Source organism: Anopheles stephensi, chromosome 3 (assembly GCF_013141755.1).
Source record: "Anopheles stephensi strain Indian chromosome 3, UCI_ANSTEP_V1.0, whole genome shotgun sequence".
In the NCBI taxonomy this organism is placed as follows: domain Eukaryota; kingdom Metazoa; phylum Arthropoda; class Insecta; order Diptera; family Culicidae; genus Anopheles; species Anopheles stephensi.
Genome location: NC_050203.1, coordinates 16,952,432 through 16,968,989, shown reverse-complemented (window position 1 = coordinate 16,968,989; position 16,558 = coordinate 16,952,432). Strand labels below are relative to the sequence as shown.

Here is a 16,558-nt window from a genome sequence, read left to right as displayed (position 1 = left end):
TATTGATTCTTGATTTATGTTTAAATGTTTTAAGACTTTCTTGTTGTGTTTTTTAGCTTTCACATTCCATTTCGCTTTTCCCTCTAATAACTCCTCGCAACCACCAGGTTTTTTTTTTTTTGCACGCTTAAACTCGAAACACGGTGGCTTTTCATTATGGTTTTTTGTTTTGTTTTTTCAATGCATTCTTATCGTTACAGTGTACACAAAAAATGAATGGGTATAAATTTGGCTATTACATTATACGTGTGTGGTATGTTTGTGTGTGTCTTTTTTTGCTTTGCGCAATTTTTCTACCGTCTGTTCCAATCGAAATTGAGCGGTGTGTTTGTATACGTGGAATTAATATTACTATCAACGCTAAACAAAGTGTTACTTTAATAACATAATTTACACAGGAAGAGGACACTTAATAATCGTGACAGTTTTCGCAAGCTTTCAAGAATTGCAAGGTTTGCAAGATAATACTAAACACACACAGTAAACTACTGCCTCCGGTTCCTCGTACAGGTTCAAACGGTACTTAGCAAATGAAACCAACATAAGAAGAAACCTATTCCAAAACAAAGCAAAATTTAAAAAGGGCTCGCTGAAAGACCATTTAGACTTTTTACATGTTTTCAGTTTCCTCAACCCCCGTTTTCCCTTTGTTTTTTGCTGTCGAGTTTATTTTCCTTTAAATGCCTTTTTTTTGTTCTCTTCCTTGCGATTTATGCGTGATTTTTGCTACTTAACTGGCAACTGGTTTAAAAATTTCCTAAATTGATTAATCGGCCCATCTGCTCCACCGGTAGCGCATCTCCTTGTAGCACTTCCACTCGAAAGTGGTGTAGCGTATCGCGAACTAATCTTTGCTTTAAGTAAAGAACACAAAACAGGCCTCACATTTCCACCTGCGCCATAGGTTTCCTTCGTTTGGTAAGCAAACAGCTGCGATGGGTGTGCTATCCCTTGCTTTAAATCATTTTTTTTAGTTAGTGTAGTTTTTTTTTTTGTTGCCTTCCAAATTAATCCAACCATGTCTGCGAATGATAATTCCCTTCCTTGCTGTGTTCCCTCACTTTCTTGAAAGTTCATTTTGTGCTTGAGTACCCCTTCAGCTTGTGCAGCGTTTAAACACGCAAGGAAACTGTTCCCCATTCTTGCTTTGCTGTTGCCTGATGCTAGCTGATACATATAAGTCTTTAAGTCGTGAAAGCTTCAAACGCGCTTACTAACACGAACGTTTAGCACGAACAGCGCCCGCCTTCGCCGCCACTGCCTAACGTAAACGGTCCGAGCCCGTTCGACCCGGGACCGTTCTTGATCATGTCCTGAAGGCCCTTCTGGCGATCGCCATCGTCAAAGTTTTCGCCCTAAAATGGTAATGAATTGATTAGTAATTACTGGCCTTAATGTAAAGATTTCAAGCGCGTTTGCTTACCCGATGTTCTCTCTGTTCGCGAATCTTCCGGGCCAGTGTCAGGAACGCTTGCTCAATGTTGATGTTCTGCTTGCATGACACCTCGAAGAACGGCATGTCAAAGTTTTCCGCAATCTGTAGCGAGGGAAGAAGAGATATTCATTATAGAACATGGATTTAGGAAGTTTTATAGAAGTTATCGCCAGAATTATCGCCATAAACGATCAGTAGACCAGACCAACCCTTACGCAACAAGTTGTCAAAGCATTCTCTCTCAGTAAAACATCCAATCAATTAGTAACAAGCCTCTCTATCAAAAAATCATTACAGATCTATCGTGGGTAATTGAGGACGATTAGTTAATTAAATCGTATCAATAAATGCTCCACAAACAAATACCACTCATAAACCAGTTTACTAAACATTTACACATTTATGTGCCTTATCCCTTACGCCCGCGAGAGCGCCGATTAAGAATCCACAGGTCATTGGCATCGTTGAATGGGAGGGGGGGGAAAAACAGCAAAACCAGGCCAAAGGGCACAATTTACCTTTGGATTTTCCCATGCATTCTACGCACCATCACCACCAACCCAGACGTATCCCTAATGAAGTTCCACCCTCTCATAACAATGCTCCAATCCACAGCTCCAATCGGAATACGGCGCCACAAACAATCACATTCCGTGTGTCGCCTATTTGTCTCGCTTAATATTCCATTTCCATTTCGGCCCATTTCTGTTCAGGTGGTTTGGATTGGTGGTTTCCCCTTACCGGTGGCACTCATGAGTCCCCTTATTAGCGCTTTTTACCGTAGGGAAAGGAAAAAAAACGACGCCACGGTACAGAAGAATGAGGCGTCAAGTGAAACGGAAGTTCCCGCCATTCTGGGGAGCGCTAGGTCTGGTATAGCGGTCCGTCCATACCGACGATGCTATAAATTAATTTCAATTAATCCCATTCGCCGGATCGGTGCCACGGAAACGGTGTGAGAACGAGCCCGTTATATCCCGTCAACAACTCGTTACCTTTTCGCCCCGTTCCTTGTCGACTGCTCGCTGTGGTGGATTGCATTCACACTTATTGCCAGCCAGAACCTTCACCACATCGGGAGCCGCGTTCTGTGGGGTTGGATGAAAAGAAAATGGAATGAGATGGTTGAGGTAGATTGAAGAGCGTTTGAAGTGTGCAGCAAATGCATATTCGTCGATTAGTTCATCAAATTTCTTTCCAACACTTTGCCGTAATTGATGTTGAATTACAAATACTGCACTATCCGTACATACCTCCTGAATGTTCCGCAACCAGTAGGACAAGTTGTTGAAAGACTCCAGGCTCGTCACGTCGTACATCAGCAGTATGCCCATCGCACCACGATAGTAAGCGGTCGTCAGCGTGCGGAACCGCTCCTGGCCGGCCGTATCCCAGATCTGTAGCTTGATCGGCACACCGTCCAGGTTGATGAGTTTCTGCTTGAAATCGATTCCTGTGTGTATGTGTGTGTGTGTGTGTGTGTGTGTGCCACCACCACCAAACAAACAGACCAAAAAACCATATAAGAGGAAAATAAACATTCACAAAAAAACACATCAGAAAAAGGAGACGTCTCCCGTGGCGGAAACTCAAACGTATGGTTCCAGTTTGTGAGCGCAATAAAAACCGGGACGTGGTAAACAATAGGAAGTTCCAATTTTCCAACTGCACCTTTTGTAGGTTTTTTTTTGTTTTGAAAACTCGTTTTCAATTTTCCTTCCTTGTGCTTTCTTTTTGCACTACGTGATTCCAAGGAGAAGAGCACACAATGAGATCGGGAGCAAATACTATTCATAAAACATGACGCTTTATTAGATCCTACTTGGCCTGTGGGAGGGTCCGAGGAAAAGGATATGATATTCTGTGAGTGTGTGTGTGTGTGTGTGTGTGTGTGTGCTTTTTTCGGTTACCGTCGGGACTGTTCACCTTTGCAGAACTGACCTCTGCAAAACGCGACTAGACGGTGAGCAAATAGTCTCTGTCAACGGACCTCCGGAATTCCACATGTGCCATGTGCCACCGTACATCAAGGTGGGGGGGGGGGGGGGGTGAATCAGCCAGGAAATATATCCTTCCCGATATAAAACAGAAACTATCCCGCATCGAAATGATTCCCGTGTTTGTTTCGTGCAAATCCTAGTGCGAACAGGACTCCACTTTTCCGGCTAATGGTTCGCTGTTTCAAATTTGTTCCTTGTTCGTGAGCATTCAAGGATATAAAATTCATGTCCTGTTCTATGGCCAGCCTCAAGGACAGAACTAAAATGGCCGGTTTTATCCGGCCCCGATCCATCAACTCGAATCGAAGCGGCTCAACTCAAAAGCGGTAAAATGCACTAAAATACGACACCGGACGCGGACACCGGTCCGTAAATGTCGATCGTAAAAAGTGTCTCGTCGGGAACGGGAGACCGGGAGCAGGAGGAGTGGGAGGAGCAGGACGAGGCAAATACGTGATACGCGGGTTTCTCAGGGCCAAACTTTGGCCGGACGATGGGGGTTGCTTCTACCAACAAACGGCATAACGCTCGTAAAAACGACCCGTACCAGCGAGCAAACGAAATGTGGCAAGATTCGTTCAGCATCCCAGCGTTGCGCTAGCAGGAACGTGGGAAGAATTTGTTTTAAGACATTTTCTAGCTTACTTCAACGAGTATGAACCCGTAACGGATTCTGAGCGTTGATTTGAATAACGAAAAGAGGAGTTAGGGAAAGCGAACGCCTGAAGGTATGCAATATCGTGTTTTTCGATGCAACAAGCGTTATCTTTACCATTTCTTTAAGGATTTTAGCTAGTAACATCCAATATCAAAAGAAATTGCAATTTTTTATTCCTTGTATCAAGGAATAAAATCATATTCCATCATCAAAAACACCGAATGGAAATGGTGAGTACTTTTTCACTCAGCTTCATTTCCCTTGCACAAATGCATCCGGTAATTCATTCCACCACACTGCATACGGCTGCACTTTTCCGTGCCTCAATGACGGTGGCGATGATGGTGGCGTTTGATAATGATGATGATGCGACTGGCAAGGGCAAATCTCTTGCCCTGGCGACGATGCATCATTGCATATGCAAACTGCAATTTCCCACCCCGGTCGCCTGTAATTATCCGCACGAACCTGCCGATGAATCATCGCCGCGGCGAGAATTTGGATAACTCGCTAGCGAGCGTTCGGCGCGTGGCGGTTGGCGAGGAAGGTAAAGGTCAGGGTAGCTGAGGACGAAAGCGCGTTAAAGCGACAAAGTATACGTTTGTCCTAGGTGTAATGATCTGTCCTCGGTGGCATCGATCGATGTTGCTTAATTGATGAAATGTATTATCAGGACTAGAACACGAGGAGCATTTGCTAAATAATTGCATTCTAAATGTTTTACATTCAAACTCTAATTTTCCATAAAAGATAGCGTTTTAAGGACATCAGCTTCACAAGGAAGAAAATAATAACAACCCATTACTTACCGATCGTGGAGATGTACGTGTCGTAGTATCGCTCGTCACAGTAACGATGCACGATGCACGTCTTGCCAACGTTGGAATCGCCCAGCACCAGCACCTTGTACGTGGCCGCAAAATCGAGTGCCATTTTTCGGTGCGCTTTATGCTACTTCGCGCTCCTCCCCAAAACCGGATGTCGTTTCGCGTGAGTCAGCGGACAGCAATCGCAAACGAAAAGAACCGAATTGCTGACTTGTTTGTGTGCCCGTCGAGTCCTAGCGAGTCCTGGCACGCCGTACCATGCAGCTAGCTCGTGGATGCCTTTTACTGTCGTTCTCTGCCTCTCTCTCTCTCACTCTCTCTCTCTCTCTCTCGCTTTCACTCTTTGTCTCAGCGACAGCACCCACAAGCCCTGCAGCAAGACTCAGATCTCAGATCAGAGTGTCTTTGTGTCTGGCTCAAGATTTCCTTCCGGTGGAGAAAAGCACACAGCCACTCACACACACACACTTTACTGCGTTTCGTTCTGCTCGTCGTCACTGATGGAATGATGGACACTTAATGTGATGTTGTGTCTCGTCTTTTATTTCCAATTTAACACACGAGAGGTAATCTAGATGCACAAAGATGACGATGCCTTGGCTGGGAAACTCACTATTGTAGGATAAACATCCTTTCACTGCTGATAGAATCTTAACACTTTTTTCTTAACACTTTGGCTTCCTTTTTTCTGTCCTTGAATCATATGTCTTCTACAACAAAATCGATGCGTTTCCGTGGATCTCTTACTGAAAATAAAACTGCACAAAGAAAACCACACCAAATGTTAGGGCACAATCGAACGGTCCGTTTTCTTCTCACAGATAAAGCTTCAGGTTTTTCACAACAAAGTCACCCTTTGTGCACCAGGCGAAAGGTGGAACACAATATTGACAGGCAAGCGTTACCACTCGAGCTACCTACTGCTCGTGAACTGAGTCCAGAGCCCAACCGTAGGGACTGTTTTTCCCCGAGACCAAACGCAAAGTTTTCCTTGTTGACTTTTCCTTACATCATAACTGCGCGTTCCACAGAGCGAGGTTGTATGTGTGTCCACGTTTGTATGAGTGTGTGTGTGAAAGCTCGCCAAAGAGCCGGAGGGGTCCTTTCGTCCTGCAAACACTATAGCGCTCCTATGTTGACGTTTTACCTTACGGCGCAGCTATGCACAATGCAATGACTATTACAGTCTACGATATGTTTGCCACAGGCAAATTTTGTTTGGGAACCTTTTGTAGGGTAAGAATTTTTTCTGGAATTATTTTCTAGAACTATTTATTACTAGAATTTGAAGAAAATATTATTTAATTGACCAGACTGTTGTATTGTAGGACTATCCTTAGCGAAAAAATCCTTTATTCTTCCAAACGCTTTTATTTATAACGCAAACAATCCTATTTTAGCTTATCTACTAACATCACTACCTTGCTCCTAACAACACAACAACTGTTACGAACTCAACTCAACCCCGCCCTTACCATTGTAACACTGGGAATTGTTTCGCAAACCATTCGTCAAGTACCTGTTTTGCCAATGTTTTGCTCGCCACTCGCGTCACAGACTGTGTGCAGATTCAAACACAAAACAAAGTGGCAGGAAAAATCAATAGAAACCGTGCGCAGGCGTACTGGGCGCCAAACTGTTCATCCCACGTGTCACCGTCGCCATGTGATTGGTGGCGGGTGGCGTCCTCTGGCGGGAAAACGAATTTGAAAATTTTGAATCTGCACGTTTGTGATAGTTTCTTTTACTGAAATAAATAGAAAATTATGTTATCAAGAGGCTGAATATCTTCAAATTAATTATAAATTATGTCCAATCTTGCATTTAAAGTATTTTTATTTACTCTAAAGTAATGTTTTACGTTGAAGCGCCTGATGGTATGCAATTTTGTGTAGAATCGCAATTTTTCAACGATATAATTCGGGAAAGTGATATCTTAAGCACGAGATACATGGAATCAGATAATTACTATGATTACAATTTATTTTCAGAGTTTCCCGCTTCTTTTTGGAAGTAAAACCAAAAAAACCACAAAAAGATTTAGCATTCCGTTTCTGACAGCCAACGGGCGCCTCCATCAAGAGACGACGAGGTGTTGTACAACTATTAGAATAAATTTTTATTTACATTCTCGTTAGATATTGATGCTAATTAAGTAAAAATTCTTCATTTTTAGGGAATATTTTATCAACAATTAATATTTAAACCCCTTCAAACACAGTAACGACCAGATAAACATTAAGGATTGGCAACAATGTATCCTTACAGAGCAGATTTAATTAAATTGAACCCTATATCAGCTGCCTGCTCACTAATCATAAATACCTCCTAACAAATGACCAATGACACCTAAAAACGAATTCCATGTCACACGGCGATCATGCAAGAGGATGCATTTTTCAGTAGCACATTAGTCGCCCTAAGCCGTCCTAATCATCAGTTATGCCGGTAAACACCGGCAACGATGCATCAGTACCAGATTCAGTCCATCGCCAGCATGTCTCGCATACCAGTGATAAATCGAACACCTTTTAAGGCACTCCTGGTGCACACCTTTCGGGACGTGATCCTTCTTTCGCAGTGGTGCTGTACGACCCCATATCCATTGGATCCCTTCCAATGCATTACACCCCACCAGCAAGCGATTATCAAGAGACTTCGCCGTATAGCTTCCGCATTTTTGTTCACCCTCATCTTTGCTGCACCTTTCCTTTTGTACTTCCTGGATTCCGGACAAATCTACGTCTACAGTATACCGCTCTCGATCAAGTTCATGTACTACGTACAAACGGCAATACAAACCAGCTCGATGGCATACGTTCTGCTGGTGTACCAATTCCGGACCAACATTCATCGGTTCTACTTCGACCGTCTCGTGTGCGTGTTGGAAGAGTTCGGTCGCAGAGACATCGACACCCATCTAGGCACATTGCGGCGGAACATTCGTCGAACGTTACCAGTGATTCTGCTGTACATCCTGCTGATAGTGACCGGCTACATACTGCGCGAACAATCCTGGACCGCTGTGCCTAAGATAGTGATTTTCCTAGCTACGCAACTGATGGCAACAAGTCTTACGCTGCTGTACGTTGCGATATTCGGCACAGTGTCCATCCTATTGCGCCAGATGAATGATACACTAGAAAGCATTCTTCATGGTGGGTCACCGAATGATAATTGCGTACCGCTCGTCAGCAAACCCGTACGCCTAACGCGAGATGACGAGCGAACGGTGGAAAAGATACGCAGCTTGCAGCTGAAACTGCTGCAGATTGTACTGCGGATCAATGGTGGAGAGTATGGGCAGCTGTTGATTATGATCCTGCTAGCAACGTTCATCTTTCTCAACATCGAGCTGCTGCAGCTGTATCAGGGCATTAGGATGGGTGCCTTTTCCTTTGACGTTATCGGTTCGAAGCTGCTCAATACAGCGCACAAGATCGGTATGCTGTTTATGTTTACCTATCCGAATCGGTTGATTCAAAGGCAGGTAGGAATTGGGTAATGAAATTAAAACATCCTGTAAAGTAATATGTTTTGAATCCCTGTTTTTCCTTTGCTCCAGAATATACGAGGCTTGAAAGTGCTGTATGAGCTCAACAAACCAGGCAATGATGCTCGATGTATAGAAATTGTAAGTAAGAAGAATTTAAAGTCATCAAAGTCATAACATTCTCATAGTTGAATGTTCGGGATCTCTCCTTTTGCAGACGAATCGCTTCATAACGCAGACATCGCTATTTCTCGAAAAGGCACATGAAGTGTATGGGATGATTTCGATCGATATGACACTGATCTTGAGTGTAATTTATTTCATTGTAAGCCAATGATGAATGATAGTGGCTAATGAACTTTTTTTTTCTGCCCACATTATTTCAGATCGTCGGAGGCCTTACTAATATACTCGTTGTGCTAGTCCAGTTCTCCGATGCAAAGCCTGCACCCACCTAACTATCCTAATCACGCATTCCAGGCGTTAAAGTTTATCATAACGAGCTTGTTAGTAAAAAATGCTAATCAAGAAAAAATATATTAATGTGATGAAGTCCTTTCATGATTGGAAGTATTAGTATTGAGGTTCCTGTGGATGGTAGTTTGCTATGAGAATGTGTCCCGCTAAGATGGATACAGCCTTCTATCAGAACTTGCTGACCAAACGCTTTCGGTTTCTTCTCAACATCGTTCAGTGGTTCAGATTTCTACCCTATCGGTTCAAATTAGAGGAAAAACAACAACTATTGAATGGCGATGTTCGCTACTGCATTCCTCTGCGGCGTGACGGTCTACCTTTGCTTCCCGGAGTTTATGTACGAGGAAGATGTACCTTCCTTAGTAAACATTGCCTATCACTTTGAAAATGGGCTGAAGGTCCTCATCGTGCTGGTAACGCTGCTTTGGCCTGAAACTTGTGCCTCGTTCGTGCGAGACATCCATCACGAGCTGGTGCAATTACTGACGCTTTACGATGATGACGCTAGCCCTATTGATCATCCGATCTATCCTTGTGTCTGTTGCGAGGGAAACGGAAACGCTTACTGATGCCGTACCTCATCGATGCACTAGTGACCACCGCCTCACTGTGTTTAGCACTTGATCATCCAATATCCACGTTGCTGTGCTTGAGCTATCTGATCCCGTTCATAGCCGTCATGATGAGTGTACTGCAGTACAATGCGCTGATGCTGACGATGGGACGAATCGCTGCCTCTCTAAACGATTATCTTCGTGATCTTACTGTAGTAGCTAGTGATGGTCAACGATCGTACGAGAAACGCAAAGCTGAACCTGTACCTGTAGAGCAAATTGAATCACAAAAAATGGTGACAACGATCGACAAAGTTGCCCCCCTTCAAGAGGCCATCATGGCACTGACGTCCAGAGTTAACGCTCACTGTGGACCGGTTATGCTGATTATCCTGCTTTGCTTGTTCGTCGAGGTTAATGTGGCACTGTTCGAGCTGTACCTCAACATCGATCCGGTGAAGAACGCTCCACCCGTGTCCGATTGCATTATCTGGGTTTTATTTCTGCACACGGTCACGAACTTTGCGTTTTTCGTGATAATAGCTCGTGCGAACCGTACAGTAGAGAAGGAGGTAGGTGAGATGGCTGCGACTAAATTACAGGGGAGTTATTGCTTGCTCATACTAAACCGATGTCTTCTTGCAGAATGAACGGTCCATACTGTTACTGCATAGTTTCGATTGTTTATGGAGTAGCGAACAAAATGAGATGGTAAGATTAGTAGAACAAATAAATTAGTCCAATTCGATAGAAAGAAAGTGCCCTAAATTGCGTTTTATTTTCACACACAGGTTGTAGCAGCGACCAAATCGATTCTGATCATTCTGGTACAGTTTTATGACTCTGCACTACAGGACGAACACCACCATTCCACGGTGCAATCTTCGGTGCAGTTCCGCCATGAAGCTAATACCACCTGTTAATTGACATTATTGTCCTGATGTGACGTGTGCCCAATGCAACATGCAAAATTCTTGTTCCATTCCTGCATTGGTTTAAATTATTCAATTCCTTCCTGCAAGTCTACCAGCACTGCTAATAACGCTCATCAACCAGTAGCCGGTAGCTCAGTACATCCTTAAAATGCATCGACTACAGGTGGAGCAACGTGCTTACTTTCGAGCGCTCCTGGCCCATACCTTCCGGAAGGTGATTCGTCTATCGCAGTGGTGCTGTACCGCTCCCTACCCGCTTCAACCCTATCAACACAAAACCGCACAGAATCAACCCAACCGCTTCCGGCTTGTGCAAGCCCTTAGACGAGTGCTTTCCGCGGTACTGTTCAGCATTATGCTTTCCGTACCGTTTCTGCTGTACTTTCTGTTCCGTGCGAATGTGCACACCTTCACGATACCGCTCTCCATCAAGCTAATGTTCTACCTGCAAGCGCTGCTGCAAACCGGATCCCTGGGCTATGTGCTGCTGGTGTACCAGTTCCGTACCAGTTACCATCGCTTCTACTTCGACCGGCTCGTGTCCGTGCTGGTGGACTTTGGCCGGCCCGAGGTTGATAAACGTTTGCAGCAGCTCGAAAGGAATATTGCTCGTCTGATGCTTGTCATCCTGCTGCTTGCTATACTCGTGCTTTCGGCACTCCTGTTAGGTGACCATTCCTGGGGCAATCTGCTCAAGGGGATGATCTTCATCACCACACAACTGATGGCCACCAGCTTTGCCTTGCAGTACGTGATGCTGTTCGGGATAGTGGCTGTACTGCTGGGACAAATGAATGATACGTTGAAGGCACTGCTTGAGCATGGAGTCGGGTACAGTGGTGAAACGGAAAGTGGCGGTTACCGATCACACCAGCCACTAGCACCGGTACGCTTAACGCGCGATGATGAGGACACGATCGAAAAGATCCGTCTGCTGCAGCTGCATCTGCTGCAAATCGTGTTGCGCACGAACGGTGGAGAGTACGGTAGGCTGCTGATCGTAGTCCTGCTGACGACGTTCATCTTCCTCAACACCGATCTACTGCAGCTGTATCAAGGGATAAAGGCGGGAGTGCTGACGTTTGATGTAATCGGGGCAAAACTGACGAACTCGGCGCTGAAGTTTGCATTGCTGGTCATGTTTGCCTTCTCGAATCGATTGCTCCAGCAACAGGTAAACCAATGCTTTGAAGAGCAAGACATATGGCTTAACCATTTTTTCCCCCGCTCTTCCAATACAAAAGAATCTCCGAGGCTTGAAATTGGTCTATCAACTGCATAGTTCGGCAAACAGTGTGCGATGCCATGAAATTGTACGTAGAATCGAGCACACTAACCAGCTTACAGTATGGTAAATATAATTCTCTTTCTCACACAGACTAATCGCTTCGTAACGCAGACAACACTCTTTCTGGGCAAGGCTCACGAAGCGTACAGCATGATATCCATCGATATGACGCTGATCATGAGCGTAACTACGAACGATCCTCTCCATCAGATATAAATCCTAACTGCGCCTCTTGTCCTTGTTGTTTCAGGTCGTTGGCGGCTTAACAAGCATTCTAGTGGTGCTCGTCCAATTTTCGGATGCAAAAACGACCTGCAACTAACAACTAACTGTCATCATCCTTTCTTCAATTTACAAAAACCCCCGGCAATAAATAGCACGCGATAATACTTCTGTTACCTCTACCTTTTTCGAGATAAAACGTTTGATAAAAACGAAAACCGAAATTATCACTTCACCGTGGTAACTCCATTAGATAGCTATCACGGGGACCCGGAACGAGATCATTACTTATGCATTATGGTCGGGTGCTAGCTGCCGGGCTCCCGGGCCGCACCGGCGCGGTTAGTCGACAGCATGGATCCCGTCAAGACGGACAGCGCTTTCTATCACAATCTACTGATCAACAAGTTTCACCTTCTGCTCCACATCGCCCAGTGCGTCAGCTTTCTGCCCTACCCGTCCTATGTGCTTCGGCAAGCCGTGGACCGTCGCCATGGGCTCCGCACGTGGGCGCTACGCTGGCTGAACGGTACGGTGGGCGTCCTGTGCTTTAGCATCTCACTGCTCTGCTACTTTCTCATGTACATCTACTATCCGGAGCTAATGTACAAGGGCAATCTGCCGGCTGTCATTCATATTATGTATCACGTGGAAAATTGGCTACGAGTGTTGCTGGTGCTGGTAGCGCTGGTTGGACCGAGGTTAAGTGAACGCTTCCTTCGCGAAACGATCGACACGCTCGTGCTGATAATGAAGCGTTTCGATCGTGTTGCACAGATGCAAGGTGTGCTGGGAGCATCCGCTATCATCGCCAACCGGTTGCTGCTACTGTACTGCTGCCATACGTTGATTGTCACCGTCACCGTGTGGATCAGTACGGAACATCCAGTGTCGACGCTGCTCAACGTTAACTACCTTGCACCGTACGTGACCATAGCCGTTTACATCCTCCTCTACCAAGCACTGCTATCGTCCGTTGGTGGAATTGTACGGTGCCTTAATGATAGTCTGCGTGAAGTTACACTGCTGGAGAAAAATCACCCCGAACGCCCATATGGCAGGCACACGACCATCAGCTACATACAGCTCGACAGTGCGAACCAAGCACAGGCCCACAGTTTGCACGTGACTGTGGCGACCATCGAAAAGCTTTCCACCTTGCACATGGGCCTGATGCGGTTGACTCGCGAAGCTAACAACCATTTCGGTGTGCTGATGCTGATCATCTTGCTGTCCACGTTCATCCAAATCAATATGATACTGATCGAACTGTACCATAACATCGGACATCCCACGTTGCCGGAGTACTGTCTGTGGATTTTGTTCCTGCACGCCATCGTACACTTTACATTCTTCTTTGTGATTGCAAAATCGAACCACGCAATACAGCAGCAGGTACCGTGCGCAGATCGGCTCATCCCAACTCTCGCTAATGGCGGACACTTTCCGTTACAGAACGAACGCACCATGCTGCTGCTGCACGAGTTTAAATGTTCCTGGAGCAACGAACAAAACGTGGCGGTAAGTGCTTGAAGCATTGCATTCGATTTACGCCTAGCGCAACTGCAACTAACAACTGAAGCGTATCATTGCGTGATGGTACTTTGCATGCCACACCACTTCAATGGAAGCCATGTTGTGTTAATTTTTAATCACAACATTCAGCATGAAACCCGTACCGCTTCCGTTGTTGGAGGGGTTAATGCGATTCTGCCAGGACTTTTTACTAGACATCCCGGCGATGCATTTAGTAGCACACCGGAAGATGGCCTGGAATAACACCGAAACCGATCGGTTGCGTCAACAGCTGCGCGATACAATTGGACCAACGATGCGTACCTCCCAGTGCCTATCGCTGGCCCCGTATCCGCTCACACTGTTTCAGAAAAATTGTTCCACGACCAGTGTGCGAATTCGTGCAACCATACTTCTGCGCTACACATTTAGCATCCTCATGACGACGGGAACGATCGCATCGCAGTTTGTGCTGTTTTTCTACTACCCTCACATACTGTACCAACCGACCGTTCCCATTTTCATCGTGATTCTGTACTACATCGTGAACATACTGCAGGCCATGACGACCGCCAACATGATGATCGGTTGCGAGCAACGTCGAGTCAAATACGAAGGTTACTTCGACGAAGTGTTGCCCCTGATAAAGGACACCGAGCATCAGCCCGACTGTCCGGAAACGATCTGGCACCGGAACGTGGCAAAGGCATTGGTGCTGATCTACTCTGCCGTGGCGCTACTCATTCCCGTCTTTATGACGCTCGTACTGCAGCAGCTCGCAACGATTCCGTACGTGATAGCGCACACCGTTCCGTTCATCGTAAGCTACCTGATCCTGACCCAGTACTACTCTGTGTTTATCCATCTGTCCTCGATCATGAGGAAGCTGAACGAGCGGCTCGTTCCGCTGATGAGCATCAGGCTACCGCTGGAAGCGGACCTGCTGCCCCGGAAACCGAACGTGTACAACATCCTGGGACAACCGTTGGCATCGCTCAGGGTGGAAAACAACTATCTGGAGCAGATCGAACAGCTTCGCCTGCTGCACGTGCGTGCGATTGGGATTGCTGGAAGCTTGGGTGAAAAGTTTGGGTTCGTCATAATCTTGATCGTGGTAGCGGCCTTTGCCAGCGTTAACATCGAGCTGCTCGAGCTGTACCAGTGCGTGAAGCTGGGCAATTTGGGGCCGTTGTTTATCGTGCTGAAGTTTATGTTTGCGGCGATCAAATTTTCTTTTTACATCTTGATCGCTTACCCTAATCGGGTGATACAGCAAGAGGTGATTTCCTTACTGTCCTGATCCTTGCGGGAATAGTTACGTTTCGTTTTAATTGACTTTCTAGAACCAACGCACGCTTTTTATGTTGTACAGAATTAAGCGAACCTCAATTTCGTTGGAAACGAACGGGTCGGTAAGTGAGGTAGACGGGGAGCACTTTTCCAATCTCGATTCCAATAAGGTTTCAGACAGCGGTAACGACGATCTTCATATAATCAACAAACAATTGATAGTGTCGTTTAAAATTTTAACCCGTTTCAGATTGAACATTACATTTCGCAAATTTCCAATCTTCAGGATATCCACCAAGCCTGCGGGATGATCAATCTGGACATGAAACTCATCGCCAACGTAAGTAAACCTCCTACCATCTTCATCGGTAAGCATGTTTAATTAGAATTGAACCTTTTTCCATCACAGGTTGTTGCAGCGATTACATCCATCATGGTTGTGCTCATCCAATTCTCAGACACTGGACTATAAAAGGATCAATTTTCTTTAGACTATTTCAAACAAACTTTTTGCTTGCAAGGGTAATCCTACAAAACATTAACTTCAAAATTTTATTTTGAATGTGACCGTTGCTTAAAATTTACGGGGATGAAGTTTGGATGGATGCCTAAAACGTGAATCAGTTTCATAATTTAAATGTCTAATACATTGTTGCTCGAGTGGCACTCAATAAAACTAAAGCCCTTTTATACGCCAACTAACACAATAACAATTACCTACGATATGGTCTATATTCTGTTTTCAAACACTAAGATAAGAAATAAATGGAACGAAAGCAAACAAAACAAAACACTTGAACGGATCGGGCTCGGCACTAATCAGGCGATTAATCATTGGGATGGGATGTGAGGAGGAATCTACTGGGAAATGCTATGATAAGCCTCATGATACCGGTAACAAGTTGCTCACTAATGGGACACATGCTTACACCAAAAAACGGTAACAGTGGTGCCGTTAGGGTCGTGGAAGACGTTGAACTATTTTTTATCACTACACTTCTTGCTCCGGGGTGGAGGAAGCTCGGCATCCGGATCGAACATTACATTGTCCATCTTTCTCGTGTCGGGTGTGATGCGCGCCTCTGAGGTTAGAAAAACGGGGGAAGAAAAATCATTAGACCATACCGGACGTTTGGCTATTGGCCACAAAAACGTTCACCCAGTTGCTTACCGAACACGGTCGGTTGCTTCCGCACGGCCTGCACTACCGATCTGCGCAGCTCGACGTCGACATCCTTGGCGATTTGAATCTTCTAATGGGTCGTAAAGAACACCTTCTGCTCAGAACACCTGCCACAGATAATTATAGCCAAACGTGACGTCGGCCCATGCACTTACCTCTTTGATTTGCTGCTCATCTGTAATATCTTTGTTCTTGATATATTCTTCCCGAATGCGTTGCCTCGCGGCCGAGATGGTGCGAAAGTCACCGGAAAACACTTCATTCTTGGTGCGCTGTAGGATTTTGTACCACCGCAGGGCCTGCCAACGAAAGGGTCGCGAAATTCATTGTGGTGAAAATGGCTGAGGATGCTGTGGTTCAATCGCGTGTAATTACCTCACGCCTGAGAGAGCTCATAATTTTATTACCGGCACCGGAGAAACCGAACGTACGAAACCAGATTGTTTTAATTTTACGCAACAGCGGTAAAGCCAATGTTTATGTTGCAGATGTCAAGGAATCGATGAAACGTACTGTTGGCGAATCGATGAACGATGAACGGGCAAATCAAATTCACTTGCTTTTTTAGTTACGTTTGTTTAACAAGAAGAAAAATTGAAATTATGTTGATTTTGGAAGTGAAATCATAATGCAACTGAAACCGTAGCAACGTTAAATCTCTAAAAATGTTTTCCATTCAAC

General features: G+C 45.3%; 4 protein-coding genes across 12 annotated transcripts; 2 read left to right on the top strand and 2 right to left on the bottom strand.

Annotated features, from left to right (window-relative positions):
• Positions 1-17: 17 nt before the first annotated feature.
• On the bottom strand, positions 18-6,508 carry LOC118510162 (ras-related protein Rab-8A). 5 transcript variants are annotated; one of them, XM_036051670.1, is made up of 6 exons: positions 6,396-6,508; positions 4,903-5,678; positions 2,689-2,888; positions 2,431-2,523; positions 1,424-1,537; positions 18-1,355 (listed from the first exon to the last, which is right to left on the bottom strand). In XM_036051670.1, the coding sequence occupies exons 2-6, from the start codon at positions 5,024-5,026 to the stop codon at positions 1,227-1,229; spliced, it is 660 nt and encodes a 219-aa protein (XP_035907563.1). In that variant the 5' UTR covers positions 5,027-5,678; positions 6,396-6,508; the 3' UTR covers positions 18-1,226. The 5 variants fall into 5 exon arrangements, with proteins under 5 accessions (XP_035907563.1, XP_035907564.1, XP_035907566.1 ...); XM_036051671.1 differs by having other exon boundaries at positions 6,440-6,496; XM_036051673.1 differs by having other exon boundaries at positions 6,342-6,455.
• Positions 6,509-9,830: 3,322 nt separating this feature from the next.
• LOC118510157 lies at positions 9,831-12,072 on the top strand. 2 transcript variants are annotated; one of them, XM_036051663.1, is made up of 6 exons: positions 9,831-10,016; positions 10,090-10,155; positions 10,236-11,553; positions 11,624-11,692; positions 11,758-11,850; positions 11,918-12,072. In XM_036051663.1, exons 3-6 carry the CDS (start codon positions 10,528-10,530, stop codon positions 11,987-11,989), a joined length of 1,260 nt encoding a protein of 419 aa, XP_035907556.1. In that variant the 5' UTR covers positions 9,831-10,016; positions 10,090-10,155; positions 10,236-10,527; the 3' UTR covers positions 11,990-12,072. The 2 variants fall into 2 exon arrangements, with proteins under 2 accessions (XP_035907556.1, XP_035907557.1); XM_036051664.1 differs by lacking the exons at positions 9,831-10,016; positions 10,090-10,155; positions 11,758-11,850 and having other exon boundaries at positions 10,368-11,553; positions 11,624-11,730; positions 11,918-12,071.
• A 154-nt stretch (positions 12,073-12,226) lies between these two features.
• On the top strand, positions 12,227-15,356 carry LOC118510156 (putative gustatory receptor 59f). 4 transcript variants are annotated; one of them, XM_036051661.1, is made up of 4 exons: positions 12,227-13,284; positions 13,345-13,410; positions 14,945-15,034; positions 15,104-15,356. In XM_036051661.1, the coding sequence occupies exons 1-4, from the start codon at positions 12,244-12,246 to the stop codon at positions 15,164-15,166; spliced, it is 1,260 nt and encodes a 419-aa protein (XP_035907554.1). In that variant the 5' UTR covers positions 12,227-12,243; the 3' UTR covers positions 15,167-15,356. The 4 variants fall into 4 exon arrangements, with proteins under 4 accessions (XP_035907554.1, XP_035907555.1, XP_035907553.1 ...); XM_036051662.1 differs by having other exon boundaries at positions 14,981-15,034; positions 15,104-15,229; XM_036051660.1 differs by having other exon boundaries at positions 12,227-13,410; positions 14,981-15,034; positions 15,104-15,229.
• LOC118510159 (complex III assembly factor LYRM7) lies at positions 15,202-16,400 on the bottom strand. The gene is made up of 4 exons (XM_036051667.1): positions 16,253-16,400; positions 16,033-16,176; positions 15,866-15,947; positions 15,202-15,776 (listed from the first exon to the last, which is right to left on the bottom strand). Exons 1-4 carry the CDS (start codon positions 16,271-16,273, stop codon positions 15,673-15,675), a joined length of 351 nt encoding a protein of 116 aa, XP_035907560.1. The 5' UTR covers positions 16,274-16,400; the 3' UTR covers positions 15,202-15,672.
• Between the last annotated feature and the right edge of the window lie 158 nt (positions 16,401-16,558).